Source organism: Pipra filicauda, unplaced genomic scaffold, assembly GCF_003945595.2.
Source record: "Pipra filicauda isolate LSUMZ 115617 unplaced genomic scaffold, ASM394559v2 scaffold147_size4022426_pilon, whole genome shotgun sequence".
In the NCBI taxonomy this organism is placed as follows: Eukaryota; Metazoa; Chordata; class Aves; order Passeriformes; family Pipridae; genus Pipra; species Pipra filicauda.
Window position 1 is genome coordinate 2,254,665 of NW_024103962.1, and position 17,402 is coordinate 2,272,066.

The following is a 17,402-nucleotide window of genomic DNA, read 5'->3' on the forward strand; positions in this document are numbered from 1 at the left end:
AAAATAGTATCAAAATTTAAACCACTGTTTATATTGGGATGGGACAATGAAAAAAAGTGCCTGCTACTACCAGTGGCATTGCTCTGTCAGAACAGTAAAAAAGCAGACAACAGAAGTGTTGTCTTTTCCCAGGTACAACAAGCATTCCCTACCAGTCACCACCTCACCAACATCTTACACTACACTTTCACCTTTGTGCTCTAGTTAAATTGTAGACTGAATAAAAGCCTTCCCAGTGATTCAGTGAATCAAGCTTTCTGCAAATGTAATTTACAAACTGCAGTTCTTTCATCTCCAGGGTAAAATGATTCATGTCTATTTGTTGCACATAAATTATAATCTTCTCACGAAATACCATTCTCCTGCAAAGCAGAGAAAGCCTAACCTGGAAAAGGAAACCTCTTTCTCTGTTGCTAGTTGTAAAGCTGTATTACGAATAGAAATTAAGTAGCATCCTCCACCAGAAAGAATTTATTTTTTGGTGCATTTTGAAAAGCATCAATTGAAAAAAACGAGAAGGAGAAAAAAAAATAAAAGGGGAGAGGGAAACTTAGTCTACCTGACTTTCCCCAATAATTGATTTTGACGAAAACATTTAAATCTTCTCTGATACTTAAAAATCCTAATCATGATGTTTCTGAAATTACTACCTGTTTACTGGTTATCTGTTTTGTGGGAAGGGAAAGTAAGCATTAAGGACGGACAATTAAGCACTGGGATGGACTGCCCAGTGAGGTGACGGAGTCACCATCCCTGAAGGTGTTCAAGAAATGACTGGACGTGGCACTTAGTGGTGGTCGGACAAAGGTTGGACTCAATGATCTTAAAAGCCTTTTCCAATCTAAATGATTCTGTAATTCTGTGATTATGTAATTAGGTAAAAAGTTATCAGTACTTTCACATTTCTCCCTGTGACATGTACAGGAGGAAGACGTAACTATTCAGTCATGCTGAGGGTTGCTCTCGTTCCTCATTTTCTTTGCCATAAGAGGTCAGTGTATTCTAGATATACACATCTGAAGAATAGATTAATGATCTTTTAGATTAGTTTTATATTAGTCATAGATTAATGATGATAGATTAATGATCTTTTCCTTTGTTCCTTATGTCTAGTTCCTCTATCTTTACATTCTTCTGTCCTTGAACTTATTAATTTCCCTGAAAAATATTCTTTACTTCCTTTTTTGAAATTTGTCTCCTTTTTCCTCAATATTTTTCTAAACTAATCTCCAAATTTCTATCTTCTAGTCTGCAGTACTTCCATTACTACTCCAACATCCTTCTCTTTGACCTTTACAGCTTTGAAATCTTAAAAGACATAACAGCTGAAAGGAAGAATCTACATTTAAAAAGCAAGTTTGAGGTTTTACTGTCCAGAAGCAAATCCAAGTGCGAAGTTACTCCCCTTCACTAAATGCATAGAAGAGAAGAATGATCTAATTTTCTAAGAGCTATCCTACCCCTGTGGGCCTCTAGCTACTAGACTTTTCAAGAATTTAAACTCTTCAGTGTATCTACAGGGAACATTCTTCTTTTTTCCCCTTTACATCGACCCTTCTCTTTCCAGAACCAAGGGATGACTTGGTAAGTGGAGTGAAATCCCTGTGTTTGTGGTATCGGGATTTTTTTCATACCCTTTAACATTCTAAATACTCATGTAAAAAAAGGAGGGAAAGAGTGTCATGGGTTTTGTGTTTGATTCAGCAAGAAGGCAAGATTAAAAAAAAACTTGCCCATTGCCCCTAGTATCAATAACCTTCAAAAGGTTATTCAAAGTCAAAAGACTTCAGAGTCTGCATCATCAAGTCGTGGAACTGCTCTCCAGTAACAGGTAACTTCTCTCAACTCCTTCAAGTTCCATTGCAGTCCAATTCTGTACCACTGTGATATCTGACACAAGTTACTGACCGCAATTTCTCCATCTTCTAACTTTTCCTGAGCAGAAAACAGTAACACACTGGAGCTGTCTATAAGAAGAATAAGGCAGGGCTGAATATTTTCATACTTTGATACCATTTTTCTATCACAAAACCCAAAACACTACTATTGAAAGTAAAAACTAGCATTTTGCCTCAATCGATGACACTTTCTGGTACAGTTATGATTATCTTTTCACATGGGATTTAAAAGAGAAAAAGTATCACAGAAAAGCTTTCCCTAAATCTTTGAGTCATGTGTCATGAAGAAAACTAAACTATGCGCTGGAGTTATTAGGAATAAGAAGATATCAACTTCCAGTGCTAATATTTTCTTCTATTTCCCCTTTGTGCATCAGCATGCATTTTCCTCTCTTCCCAAATAAGATCCAAAGCTAATTTAAAAAGCTGGTATTTTCTTTTACCTATGTGTTGTATAAACACTTTTTTTAATAATAAGGGTTTGGACCTGTAGATATCGTTATAATATTAATAAATAACCGTTATGGGAACAAGAAAGGTTAAGCACTAGACATGCTGCTTTCACTACGTGATAGCAAATTTCATACTCTGCAACTCCACTTTCTCATAGACAAGCTTATTGGGTTAAAAAGGGATGGAGAAAGAGCAAAGAATGAGTATGCCTTCAGAGATCTGGGATTAAGCAAAATCCTTTGCATGTGAATAAGGATCTTAGCTTTGTTTTGCTGTTTGGCTTAAAAATTTCTCAACAAGAGCAACTTGGCTGCCACATAGCCATGTGCTCATTAATGCAGGATTATGGTCCCTTTGAAACTCTTTCTGACAGTCTTCACCTCACAGTTATAAATGCGGAACTGGATATTTCTGGGTTAAAGGATCAAAACTCAAACTGAAAGACAAAGGGCTCAAATTGTATAAAGCTATAATTACCTCCAATGGGCTCAGTGTACCAATTAAATGCTGCATTCTATCTTTATTTACACCACTTTCTGTTCTGAATGAACTCACTGATTTCAACTGAACGAAACACAAGTAAGAAAAACTGCAGTCTCAAATTATTTTAAGCTAGATTTCTTTTTCCCTAGTACTGTATGTCAGAGATCTCAAAACTGAAGATTAGTCTTTTTAGAAAAGACCATTTTAGGCACACCTTCTGATGATGCTCATGTTTTCAATGTGAAAGTTTTAAATGTTTCCTTTTATAAGGAAGTATAATGTGATGCAACTGAATTTCTTTCTAATTCCAAGGTGAATGTTTAAAAAATTCTTGGAAAAAAAAGAGACAACTGTGTGTGCCCTTCAAAGTAATTAGCAAGTTTCAACAGTGATTGGTACAAAACAATTATTGTCATTGATCAGCACTGAACAGATAATTTTAAACAAAGTCATTGTGTGCTCAGCAGATTACAGCTTGTTAACGGGCAAGTTCTAAATGACCTCTTAAGCTAGTCAAATCAATGATGCATATTCCTCATTAAGTAACATCAAAATGTAAGTGGTCTTATAAATAATGTTTATTTTAAGCACTAAAACAAATGGCAAAACCTTGATATATCAAAAGCCATCTGCTTGTGGAATTTTTATTTTTTTTTTGCCACGGGATTACTTTTGTTGCTGAAAATTTATATTAACCTTAAATCTTTTAAGAGAGAGAATCATATTTTGACCTAGTACTGAAACTGATTAACACAAGATCTCTGATTTAATTTTAGAAGGTAAAACTGATAGGTCTGGTTACAAAAGAATGTTATGTAGAATGACATACACATTTATTGTTATATTTTTAGAACACTGAACTATATTAGTCATGAATCAAACTCCCAATGTATGAATATGAGGCACTGTTGGCTTAGGAAAAGTAAAGTCTGGACATGCATCTACTGTGCAGAAGCTCAACAGGCCTGATTCTCGATTGTCCTGGACCTTGGTTAGTTCTTCAGAAAACTGATGACAGAAAAAACCCAAAACCATGCAGTGTTTCAGATTGGTAGCATTTTAAATCTGCTCTACAGATATGGCTACACAAGATTATTTAGATAGAGGAGAAACCGATTCTGACATTTGCAACTAAATAAAGATCTGTTCTATTGTTTTCTACTGATTTAAATTTCTATTAAAGAAAAGGACATGACTGAAAAAATGGTACTTTGAAGATTTATATCACCTAATGATTCAACATTATATTTCCATTACAAATGAGTGGGAACACATTCAATTTCTGTTAAAAATGAAGGACCAAATGCAAAACTCCATTTGACTAGAATACATAATTACCTCAGAAATTTAGTCTTCAAATGTCTTCTAAAAGTACACAGGCAACTTTTAAGAGCTGGCTTACATCTTATGTTTTCTCACTGATTTCAGCTGCAGCAGTAAATGGCATTTATCCACTGTGGAATACTTTCCAACTAGCTAACTAAGGAATAAACTAAAACAATAACAAGAAAGTACATTTGTGAGGAATTAGACTGCTGTTAAACACCTTCAGTTCTCTAACCTGCACCAAATGTAAGATTCAACTTTGTGCCTTTGAGAGAACCAGGACTAAGCAAAAAACCTGATGGGAACGCAGCTCTTGACTCTGAGTTATTCTGGACCCAGAAAGGCCACAAAATTAAAATCCATTCTGAGAATCTTCCTACTTTACAGGAGTTTCCTTGGGTTAATCTTCATCCTCACTATATTCCTACATTTGGCAGAATTCAAAGGGTAAGATAACTTGTCTAAAAAGATACAGGCCTCTCAAGTAAAACAGTTTTATATCACAAAATAAGTAAGTAAGATAAAAAGATTTCATCAAATTTATTATCTCATGTCCTTCCCATGTTTGTTTTACATATTTGTTTAGGTGCAGTTCCAAAGTTCAGTGAATAAAAATGCTAATTTCTCGTTAAACATATTTTGCAATTTTCCCTGTAAAAAGCTTCATCAACTGTAGATTTACTAAAGTTCATTGACTGTTTATACTTTTCTTCATTTAGCAAAATTCACTCATAGTATCATCAATGAGATCAGTGCAGTCCCACCTCTGTGTTTAGGCAATGGAATTGTCCTGTGCTCTCTGAGTAACTCTTGAGATTCAATACATCAAATGTCATGTACCAACAAAAGAAAAAGCACAGCTACATCAGCAAGTCAGCATAGAAGCCCTATAGTTTGTCAGAATTGTAAATATGTCTACATTTGTAAGAACACTGGTAAATAGAATGTTTGGGGGTTTTAGCAGTATCACACAAGGTAAGGTACAATGAACATTTAAATAGGGCAAGACACATGCAGGTGCCTTAAATTCAGCTACAGTTTTCAAATACAACCCAAACTACTGAGTGCAACTTTAATTTTTAACTATGTACTATTTCCCACTGTTGCCATCAGCATATCAATCAAGTGTATATTATTCTGGTTTGCTCATTTTATTAAAAGCAAATTCGGAGCACAATTGACTTTTCATTTGTTTAACAAGGGAAGAAATATTTACCCTGACAGCCATTTCATTGTAGAAATTCATCTTCATAATAAAATATGCTGTCTGTGAACCAAGGAAAAAAAAGATGGCATATATTTCAGTTACACAAAGACAGTCCTCCTATTTTTACATATAAAAGATAAGAATCTTTATACATAATACATAATAAGAGTTCTAGGCTTACAGAGAATAAAATCAAACTTTGTATTGAAGAGATAGGCTTCCTAATACATAATGCAGGCTTAACCAGAAAAATCTATGGTAGTCAAACTAGGAGCTAATGGAGATATATGATCATAAAATGCTCTCCGCTGAGTTTGATAATCAATGGTGCTCTACTGAGAGTAGAATAACAAAGCAGAAATATTCACAAGTGCTGGTGACACGTAGTATTGTATGATTTATTCACTGGGGTTCTTTTAGCCAAAACTCACAGAAACATAAAAGGAATTCATATTTCAAGACGTCTGGTTTAATGAAAAATTCAAAGAAATGCTGTCTTCAGTCGAAATCGTTCAAGGATACGGATGCAGTGATGGAGCAAAATTGTGCCTTCCAACCATCTGTACTAAATGTTATGTACTTAGCTGCCTCCCGAGTAATCGTTGGGAATTTTGTTTCATTTAATATTCATTTTAACATCATAAAATCATAAATACAATGATACCATGTTACAGTGAATCCCCTGATATAGAAAACATTTCCTGAAGTCCTGGTTTCCTTCCAATAAAGTAGAATTCCTCTCAGAGTGAACGAATCCCCTATTATACTAAGCAATCACTTGGCAGCATAGGTTATTTTAATGGATACATCACTTTAAACTAAGCTTTCACATCTGTTCCGCCCTCTAATTACAAATGCAAAATGAACATAATTCACAATTGTATCATAAAAAGTAAAATATAAGTACTTTGAATGCAAGAGTATGTCCTTTATTTAGCACAACATGCAGCTTTTATGTGTTTCTCATGTTTTAGACACAAATCAAAGGCAAAAGTGCTTTCCCCTGATATAGTGATTTTCTCCCCCATGGCAAACAGGAATTCACTATAAAAGGGTTTCACTGTAATTAGTGTTATTTGAATTGCCTAGTCTGATCCAAAGCAAATTGTCTGTGGAGAGCAGCAGGACTGGATTATTTATCAACAGTCTGGGCAATTAAGAAACAGTTGGCTGCAATATGTTATTTACAAATGAACACAATGATGCTACTTCATTTTAAATTCTCTTTCTTCATTACATTAAGCAAGGCATAATTCCTGCAGTTTAATTAAGGTGGATTTTAAATGCTCACTTTAATATCATACCAATCTACTAATAATGGAAACAGTGCAAAAAAATATTTCTTATGTGAAAGAAAATTGCAGGGTTGTTCAATTTCAAAAAAGTTTCACGTGTATGTGTAGATGTATACATACACACACACATACATATATATATATATATATATATATATATATTTGAGGGAAAATCTGCCCCAAAGGTACAAATTAGAATAAACAGTGGACTGTCTCCCTTCATCTCCATAAATGTTTACTGAGTGATACCAAGAGTAGATAGCTAATAATGGAATGAAATAATGTCTTCCAGATTTAAGTATATTCCTAAACTGTTCGATTAAATTGATAAAATTTTGTTTTGCAGCTCATCTTTTCTTTCTTTGCAAGGGAACGTAAGAGTTGCCACACCACCAAATAGATAAAGTACATTTTACTGGAAGTTCCTAAGCTTAAAAATGTTTATCAGATTTCTGTCCATCGATTATTAAACTAAATCTTACATCTTTTTGTTTATTATTCTCAGAGTTGAAGGCTGTGAGCACTTAGGTCTGAATGCAGCCCATTTCACTGAAGAACCTAAATCGGAGACCTAACATCATTAATGCTCTTGATGTCATCGACACTCAAAGACAGAGGGACCACTGTCTCTGAGTTTGGCAAAGTATTGAAGAACTTTGTCTACTATTTACAGAGACAGTCAGTGGCAACTAGGGTCCTAATTTGCACACCTCACTAAGGTGTGAAAATCCAGGCCTTTACCACCACTTAAGATGGTCACTCACAATAAAAAGGAAGTTACACATTTCTGCTTTTACTCAACCATTGCTCTAAATCACAAGTCATCCAAATGCAGAATTGCTCACACAACTGTCTTACAATCTTATTCTTTCACCAAAAGCTGAAGGCTGTGTCACCATCTAGGTTCTTTTGCAAATAGATTTGCCCTCTGTTTTCTAATTCTGATCAGAAAGTTTTGCAATTACAAGTGATGGAAAATGTGTTCATCCCTATTCACAAAAGAACAGTCATAATTTAGTGCTTCAACCCAGGTCTACACTTATGTGCTCTCCTACTAAACAAAAGATGCTTTTGTGAACTGGGGCCTGCTTGTCCAGAAGACTCTTTCCTTATGCTTAAGCGGAATTACCTGCATTTCAGCCTGTGTCCAATGGATTGCTTGTCATTTTTTCACTGAGTGCCAATTGAAGGTGACACCGCCAGGTTAACTCTCTGGGGAAAATTATCTTGCCATCTCAACCACATGTACCAGCTCCATTTCTGAATCATGAAGTCTTTGTATCTCCCTGATGTTACAGGTCTTCCTACTTACTTCATGCGCTTACTTCAAGCGCATGTTTCCAAAGTATATTTGAAGCCTTTTGTTTATAAGCTGCTGTACTATTTTCTCCTTTTGCATGTAAAAACATGTTTGGGGACCACCTACAAATGTGATCTTATTCTGACTGGTGTTTTCTATTGCTTTAAACAGTTAATATGAAATGACAAATTCAAACGAGATCCAGAAACCTGATTGAGGTTAAGGCTGAGAGAAGGAAGAAACACATTGTCTAAATTGGCGTGTTCTTGTGATGGTTTGGGTGTTTTTGTAGAGTAAATAGGCATTTGACTAATTCTTGTTGGATTGGAATTATTTAAAACTGGTTGCTGAGTTGAAGCTAAACCATTTAGGGTGGTGTCAAACTATATCACATAAAATATTCACTCTTCTCAACTGTATCTCCTTTCAAAGTAAGCTAAAAATACAGCCATCATGCATGTCAACTTCATATAACAATTAAATGTTACAATTCCCCTTCCTTAAACAAGTGCTTATTTGACTTTGAGAAATAGTATAATAAAGAAACAGTGATGTACAGTTTGATTCATGTTCTGGTGCTTGCCTGGTTTTAAAATTCGTACTTTTCTGCACGTCATGCAAAACTTCAGAATCCCACATAGTCAATGTAACTAAGTTATTAAGGAAATCGTAGGAGAGTAGTTCTTAATTTTAGCTTGAGATTAATTAGGAAACAAAGCTTTATACCAAAGAACCTATATTTGGAATTGAAAGGCACATAACCTTAATTATATGAATGGCATCAATAGGTGATTATTTTTTACTAATGTATTTTAACAGTCAAAAGAAGAGGCAGTAGAGGAGTAGAAAATGAAATACTAGTAGTGATGCACATATGGACAACCAATCTGATGAGCCTCAGCCTTTGTTATTTTCCGCATCAGTACCACTCACATTTCACAATTTTGAATATAATCATTAAAATGATTTATTATCAAGCAATCATGGGTATTTTGTGCATATGCTTTGCCTTGTTTGCTGGCAGCAGATACCAATCCAATCATTATCAGCAGACAAATTTTAAAGTGACCAGTGTATTTAAGGAACTATCATGTCAAATGTATCATTGTGTTTCATAGTCAGGAGTCATTACAGCTGTTATTAGCAAGAGTCCATTGCAAACATTAACTGATCCTTTTAACTTGAAAGTTATTTTAAGCTGCTGAGAAGATTTGGGGTTTTTTTAACATATTCCAAATTCAGCCATTGAGTAAAGACAGCATAACAACAAATATAAGGCATTAACTTGAACTTCATATTTAAGTCCACCCCAAATCACACAATACTGAATATAGCAGTCTAAAGGGAGTAAAAGGTATCTGTATCTGCTACTTGTATGGCTTTCAGGTTGGCTTCCAATCAGGCTGTCCTATTTAGTCTTCTCCAATCAAAGAGATGGTAAGCACAAAATGAAGTATTTGAGGGAGAAAAGTGGTTTTCTATGCCGATTGCTGTAAAATTTGTAAGCTTTCTGATGAGATTCTCTTTCTCTAGAGCCCTGGCTAGCACTGGATAAGTACTGGTATCCAGAAACCGGATGAATTCATGGTCTGATTTAGAATGTACGTACTAAGTGTGGGCTTGTAGAATTTTTTGTCCTACATTATTTCACAGACTTCAGATTTGGCAAGAGCTTGTCAGTTATGTCTATTTGAAGAGCTAAATATGAACTAGGTTTTATTGATTAAAGACTTTTTTATTTTTCTTTTCAGAAATATATTTAAAGAATGAAGAGCTGAGGGGGTTTTATGATGTTAGCTCTCTCAGCTTCATTATTATTACAGGAAATCTGTGCTAATTTGAAAGACTGTATCTTAAAATGTAACTGTCAGAGCGTTTTTTAAGAAGACAGGGGAAAAGAAGACAGAACAAAGAGGTGAGGTAAAAGACCTCTGATCTCATGAATACATAGAACAATTGAGGTTGGTAGGAGCCTCTGAGCTCCAAACCACTACTCAAAACAGGGTCAATTAGAGAAAGTTGTGCAGGGCCTTGTGCGGTGGTGTTTTGAGTATCTCCAAGAATGGAAACTCTGCAAGAACAGCTTGCTCAATCTGGGCAACCCCTTCCAGTATCTGAGCACCCTCACAGTAAAAAAAGTTGTTTCTTATCTTCAAGTGGACTTTCTTGTTCTTCAATCTGTGCCCACTGCCTCTCATCCTGTCCCTGGGCACCAATTCCAAATGCCATTGAGGCTGGCTCTCTGGGAAGAGTTATCTTGCCATCTGACCTACAGGACACCACTCAGAACAGTGCAATGGACAATAAGCATGGCGGTTATGTGTTCACTTTGTATCTTATCTGGGCACCACTGTTCTTACAACCACTACACAGAAAAGTAAGTCTCTGAAGTGACATCATTCTATTTAAAATAGGAAACTGATTACTATCAACAAAGAAACTAGCATTTGAACACGAATGGCCGAAAGAAAGCTCCTTACAATCGGGCCGGGATTGAAAATTGGCCATCAGACCTTAATCCTGATTAATCCCTCTTAAAAACCTAATGATCAGATGTCAAAAATCGACATGGTCCTTATTCTCATCTTGAAAAACACAGAAACACATGAATCCCCTTGTTTCTGAAATGAAATTCATCCCTCTACAATGCTTAAACTCAGAAAAAATGTAGAACTCGAGGGAACATTATGAGATTACTTCACCTAAAACATTGCCTGAAGTGTATCTAAGCCATCCATAAGCATTTTTCTATTCTCCTCTTAACAACCTGCACTAGAGGGAGTTCCACAACATCTTTTGGCAGTATGCATCAATATTTCACATGAATTTGATTTCTTCTCTCCCTTTTCCCAATGACTGCATAGATCCTTTCTCTTCATTAAAAAATTTAAGATACATTATCATGTCTCCATTCTGCAGAAGCTCCTCTAAATTAAACAAACCTTCTCTAAGCTCAGGAAAAATATTCAGACGAAGTTCCTTCTCTTTTTTTGAAACAGAACCCAATCCAACCATGCAGCTATCTGCTCTATATTCAAGAATTAGAGATGACTGAAAAGCACAGCCTGAAAGGACGGCTCATAATTTATTAGTTAAGCCAGTTAGTAAATTGGAAGAGAGAAAATCTTTAAATAGATTACTGATAAACTTGGGGGAAAAATAGACAATCTTTCAGGTACATGACTCCTGCTACTTGAAAATAGAGCTCAGTAGAGGGTATGAACTTTGGTCTGTAATGTATGAGTTATTACAGCTCTTTTTTTTACTTTTCCTTGAGTTGTCTGTTTTGATTAAAACAGAACAATTTAACAAAGTTAATCTAGAATAAATGACTAACAAGTTTAAAACTATTGTAAAACATTAACATAAATTGATAAATTAGTGAAGTAAACCACATATTAAAACCTTAATTTTTTTATGTTAAAGGCAAATTAGTTTCGTCTTAATCTCCTAAACCTGTTAATAGAGGTTTTAGCTTGTGTGCTATCATACACTTTTGCTATCTTCAGGTCTGTCAAGGGAATTAGATTGACTGTGATCTGCTGTGTGCCTTAAGGCAAAACCTCAAATACTTCAAGGTTCATTAAGCAAGAAATTTAAACCACTAAAACATAAAACAGTAATGTGTGGACACATTGGCTTATTTTATTTTCAAAATTAGAAGTTCTGCCAGGAAAAAAAAAAAAAGCATCTTTTAAAACTCCAATCCTGCAATTAGCATCATGTGAGCAGGCTTCTGCATGAGCAGATCTCATTGCTGGTTTGGGGACTAATACTCCAGAGCTGCAAACACTTAAACACTGACTTGACTGTTATGACTAGGCTTACTGAAATTAATGGTGCTTTTCATGATAGTAAAGTTAAGTACGTGCCTGTGTGAACAAAGGATCAAGATTCAGCTTTTTAATTTCATAGTGAGGGAATGAATTATTTCTATGTATTCTACAAATAACCAAACAAAACTTTTAAAAGTAGTTTTCTACCTCCAGCATTTTTCTGAAGTGTTTTCTGCATCGATATCCTCTCCACCACTTCTGTATCAAAATCACCATTGCATTCAGATGTCTAAAATGAAATATATTAACAAAATAAGAATTTTTTTGAGACTTCCCAGTATAACTTTTTTTCATAATATTAAAAATAACATATAGTGTATTATCCATACTTATTCCAAACAGATGATCACTACAAACACACTTTATATGTATACATGCATGCATACATACATATGCACACATACAAATAGACCATTATATACCTATATTTATGCATACACACAAACTTTGATTTTTGGAAAAAATGTGTTACTGCAAACTTCCCTATTTTGGTTATCATTACAAAAGTTTAATGAAAAAGCCTTACAAATTTCATTTGCATAATAAGATGATTTTATTTGCATGGATGGTTTTAAACAACATATCTGATCAGTTCAGAATTTTTTATGTCACATGCACATTTTCGCAGCTTTACAATTTTTAAATATTTGGCAAAACTCACTGATATCTGGAATTTTGAGACACCTTATTCACTTTTATCTTCTTTGCTTTTATAAAATTACACCTAGCTTAATTGTGAGTTAATATTTATTTTGACTCTCTTTCTCTATGTATATAATATATATGTATGCATATATATATATGTGAAATTATGGTACTAAAAATTTCATAATTGGTGTCTCACATTAATTTTTGGAGAAAATCATGCAATCATTACTTTGGGGCTGTCTAGAAAAAACTGCATAGGGGATCATTCACACCACCTGACTGCAGACATCAAACTCATAAGCCTTGAAGCCCACTCAGTGGAAGCAGTCTTAGGGTAATTCAGAACACTGAGAAGTGCCTGTATTGAGCCTGTGCTCCTAAGTCAGAGAGAATCACAGAATCATTAAAGTTGGAAGAAACCTTCAAGATCAACTAGTCCAACCATCAACCCAGCACCACCATAATCACCCCTAGACCATATCCCCAAGTGGCACATCCATACATCCCTTGAACAATTCCAGAGATGGTGACTTCACCATCCCCCTGGGCTACTTATTCCAATGCCTAATCACTCCTTCACTGAATTTTTTTTTCCTAATATCTAATCTGAACTTTCTGTGGTGCAACTTAAGGCCATTTCCTCTGATCCCTTCACTTGATACATAGCAGAAGAGATCGACCCCCACCTCACTACAACTTTCTTTCAGTCATTGTAGAGAGCAGTGCAGTCCTCCCTGAGCTTCCCCTTCTCCAGGCTAAACACCCCCAGCTCCCTCAGCTGCTCCTCATATGACTCGTGCTCCAGACCCTTCCCCAGCTCTGTTACCCTTCTCTGCACATGTTCCAGCAACTCACTGTCTTTCTTGTAGTGAGGGGCCCAGAGCTGAACACAGTAAATGAGGTGAGGCCTCACCAGTGCCAAGTACAGGGGGGCCATCTTTTTCCTAGTTCTCCTGGAAAAACTATTGATACAGGCCAAGAAACCAAGAGGACGCTGAGCAAGATCAGTCTGCACACAGTTGCAGAGAAAATCCTCTTCTACAAGTAGCTCAGGTTTACTTCTTCCTACATTGGTCATTACTAAATACAAATGCGTGTTTGGAAGAGCATTTTCCTATAGAATAGATTGGCAAAGACACTTGGGTTTTCACTTTCTTCTGCGGCATACAGCTGTTACTCATGTCCTGGAAACAGAGGGTAAATAATCAAGCCTTTGTCTTTGTGGGTGCTTTTTGACATTGACTTCTTGGAGGGTTGAAGTGCCACGTTTGTTTGCCTGCTGAATGCTTGCCTGTGACAGCTGCATCCTGTGACAACACATTTGAACCAGCAATGGAAAACAAATTACCTGTGCTTTTTTTAACAAGTGCGCATAATGACTGTAGCCTATGAGGGAAATACTAGCCATTAAATAATTAATTTTATTAAACCTAATAATTACTTAGGTTTCACACAATCTGTCTGGATGATACATAATGACCCGTGACAGGCAAGAGGTCAAACAAAAAGATGTAAAAATCCCTCTCCCTAATTTTTATGAAGATGCAGAAATTTGAGCACATGAGTTTGACCAGTTGGGCTTACAATCATAAAAAATGGAGGAGGGCTTTCAGGGAGAAGAGACCAATCATAGCGTTTCCAAGAAGGTTGTATCAACATCATAAAACCATTAAGGTTGGAAAAGACCTCCAAGATCAAGTCCAATGTTGATACAGTATTTTACAGAACAAAGATCTCTGATTTATAAATGGAGAAAATTATGTAAAGAAAGATTTTTTTTAAATGACCTCGTTAAATCCAGCAGTAGAACTTAATTTCTACAATAAAAGTCCAGTTGCCATACCCTCACTAGGTAATTTTTCTGTAACAACAACAAGAAGAGAGAGCAACACCACAGAAAAGGACCTGTGGGTCCTGGTTGCCAGCACGTTGAATATGAGCCAGCAGTGCCCTGGCAGCCAGGAGGGCCAACCGTGTCCTGGGGGGTATCAGGCAAAGCATCTCCATCTGGTCGAGGGAGGGGATTGTCTCGCCCTGCTCTGCACTGGTGCAGCCTCATCTTGAATATTGTGTGGAGCTTTGGGCACCACAATATAAGAAAGATATAAAGCTACTAGTGAGCATCCAAAGGAGGGTTATGGAGATGGTGAAGGGCCTTGAGGGGAAGCCGTTATGAGGATTGGCTGAGGTCACTTGATTTGTTCAGCCTGGAGAAAAGGAGACTGAGGGGAGACCTCACCCCAGTCTACAACTTCCTCATGAGGGGAAGAGGAGGGGCAGGCACCGATCTCTTCTCTGTGGTGATCAGTGACAGGACCTGAGGGAGTGGCTTGAAGTTGTGTCAGGCGAGGTTTAGCTTGGATATTAGGAAAAAGTGTTTCGCCCAGAGGGTGGTTGAACACTGGAACAGGCTCCCCGGGTAGGTGGTCACAGCACTGAGCCCGATAGAGTTCAAGAAGTGTTTGGACAGCGCTCTCAGGCACATGGTGTGACTCTAGAGGTGTCTTGTGCAGGGCCAGGAGTTGGACTTGGATGATCCCTTCCAACTCAAGATATTCTATCATTCTATAAGAAAAGTCTCTCAATCAGCATATCCAAGGGACATCTGCTTGTTTCGTTTCTTTTCCAGTCGTGACAAGATGTCCTAGAGAATACTGTGTATCTATTATGAAGATAGATTATTTCCAAGCTACCTATTAGCATCATGCCTTTTTAACTGTATGCAGTTCTGAAAATCAAAAATTACTCTTTACAGTGCCACAGCATATATTACATTCTGTTGAAAAGCAGAATAACAGTTGTTGCTTTTTTTTTTCCCTAAATGCTCCCATTTTATTAAAATCAAGTAATACCATGAGCAATTTTGAGGAAAAATTCAAGGCTGAAACACAGATTAGGATAGGCTAGATGGGCTTAATATACTACCTCAGATAGGCTCGGACCCTGCATCCTCGAAACCAGCTCTGGATTTTGACAGCAGCTCTGTATTTTATTTTTCTGTCTTCATCTATAGATCTGGAAATATAAAAGTAGTAATAATTATCAGCACTGCAATGTAGAACCAGAGTAAAAAAATATTCTAAATATGTTTTATTGTTGCAGTTTGGGATCCTTTTTACTAGGTTTTTCACTTTTTAATTCTACATAATTCAATGGTAGTGCAGAAAAATGTAATTTACGTTAGTTGTATAGTATGAAGGTAACAAGGATAAAGAGTATTGCAACTCATAGGGGATGTAAGTTTTGGGAGAAAGTATTTCTTATTCTCACACAATACTGAATATACATGTCAGCACGTCACATGGACTTCCATTGCAGGTGAAATACGTGGATAACGCTTTAACTAAAATTAGGACTGAATTATAAGAAAAATCAGGTAACTGTGTATAATATTGTATACGATGTCAATATTAAATAAATTCACTGTGGTCAATATTATAATCTGAAGCATGTATTAAATGTAAGATCTAGTTTAAACACATTATCTTTTGATTGTTAAAAAATATTTTAGTCATTTATTACTTGAACATTGATAGCATCAATAATGGTGACAGATACACTCCTTGTCTGTAGGATTCTTTTTAATGAATATGAGTTGACCTTAGCAGGATGGAAACAGAGGATTTAGACATTCTATCTAGTTTCCTAGGAAGGAATTTCGAGAGGAGAAATATGAAGAAGAAGAGGTGATCAAAGGAACGTGAGATACAAATGTAAGTTTATACTGTTATGACAATGAAAGCATAGGAAAGAAACTAGGTGTGAGAATTTCCAAACTTTAGAGGGCCTGGAACATCAGGAAATTTAGGGTGGCTTAAAAGGAAGTCAGAACCTGGAAACTTAGGAATTTAAACAGATACCAAAGGGATGACCATAGGAATCTTTTACATGGAAATACAGTAGTCAATGCAAAAGCTTATTGAGTCCTGACAGAACTTTTCAAAATGGGAATTCAAAGACACGGATTTTGGAGATGATGTAGATATGAAACTGGCAGCATATTGACATGTGCAAAGAGGGAATAAAAGGAAACAACAGAATTACAAAATATGCTAGGGTTGCAGCATTGATTAATACAGATCCTAGAGGAAATAATGAAAAAGGGAGGATACAGAGAAGGGTGAAGGATTTGGTTTTAAGTTCCACAACAAGAAAGGTTATCTAGAAAGAGATACTGGTGAGGCAGCAGAAGATGCAAGGTAGATATAGGGGAGAATTGATGACTTCAAGGAGATTTTCAAGAACTATTAGATGTCAAAGCTTTGTGTCAAATGACACAGTACAAGGAAAGACATGCACAAGTGGGAAAGAAACACAAGAAGCACAAGTAAAAGGACCTCATCAGAAAATAAGTCCAAGAGATATCCCTTGCTTGAATTCTCTCTGTGACTCTGTCTACTACAGAATAGTGTTTGTGACAAAGCTAAAAGTCATGTAAGGGAAACCATGAATCTAAAAGAGGTTAAAGAAATATATTAACCTGGAAGAGGCTTTTAAGAGAATTTAGAAAGAAATCATTACCATTATGAGTTTCAATGCTGAGAGGTAAAACTCAGCTATGAGATCATCTCTGGCTTTTATTTATTTTTTATTTGTTTCAAAGTATCAGTAACTGTCAAGTCTTTGAACTGAAAATTATATTTTAATTTTCATGGATTTTTTTTTTAATCCCATTTTTATTAGGAACATATTTACCAAATACTTTAATTTGTTACACCTGACACAAAATAACAATTAGGTTACTATTAGTTAGTTTCCTTAATTAGCTGATATTAGTGAGCTCGTTTAACAAAGTTTTGTGTCAATATTAATTGCATCAGTAAACACCAACAAGACCATTTTTTATCTGATAAATTAGGATTATCCTCACCATATTTCTTGTGAAATGAAATGCAGATTTACTATCAGAGATCAAGAAACATTAGCTCCACTCATTTTATATCATCTGCTGCAGCA

The 17,402-nt window shown here is 35.9% G+C and overlaps 1 protein-coding gene across 3 annotated transcripts in view; it reads right to left on the reverse strand.

The window, feature by feature from the left end:
• The window catches only part of SPATA17 (spermatogenesis associated 17), a 91,525-nt gene that overhangs the window by 70,963 nt on the left and 3,160 nt on the right, over positions 1-17,402 (reverse strand). For 2 of the 3 annotated variants that reach the window (XM_027739506.2, XM_027739504.2), the window contains exons 2-4: positions 15,372-15,461; positions 11,946-12,027; positions 5,377-5,427 (exon numbers count right to left, since the gene is read on the reverse strand). In XM_027739506.2, coding sequence (XP_027595307.1) covers positions 5,377-5,427; positions 11,946-12,027; positions 15,372-15,461 — 223 coding nt within the window. The remainder of the gene's footprint in view (positions 1-5,376; positions 5,428-11,945; positions 12,028-15,371; positions 15,462-17,402) is intronic. The other variant, XM_027739505.2, reaches the window with a different exon arrangement.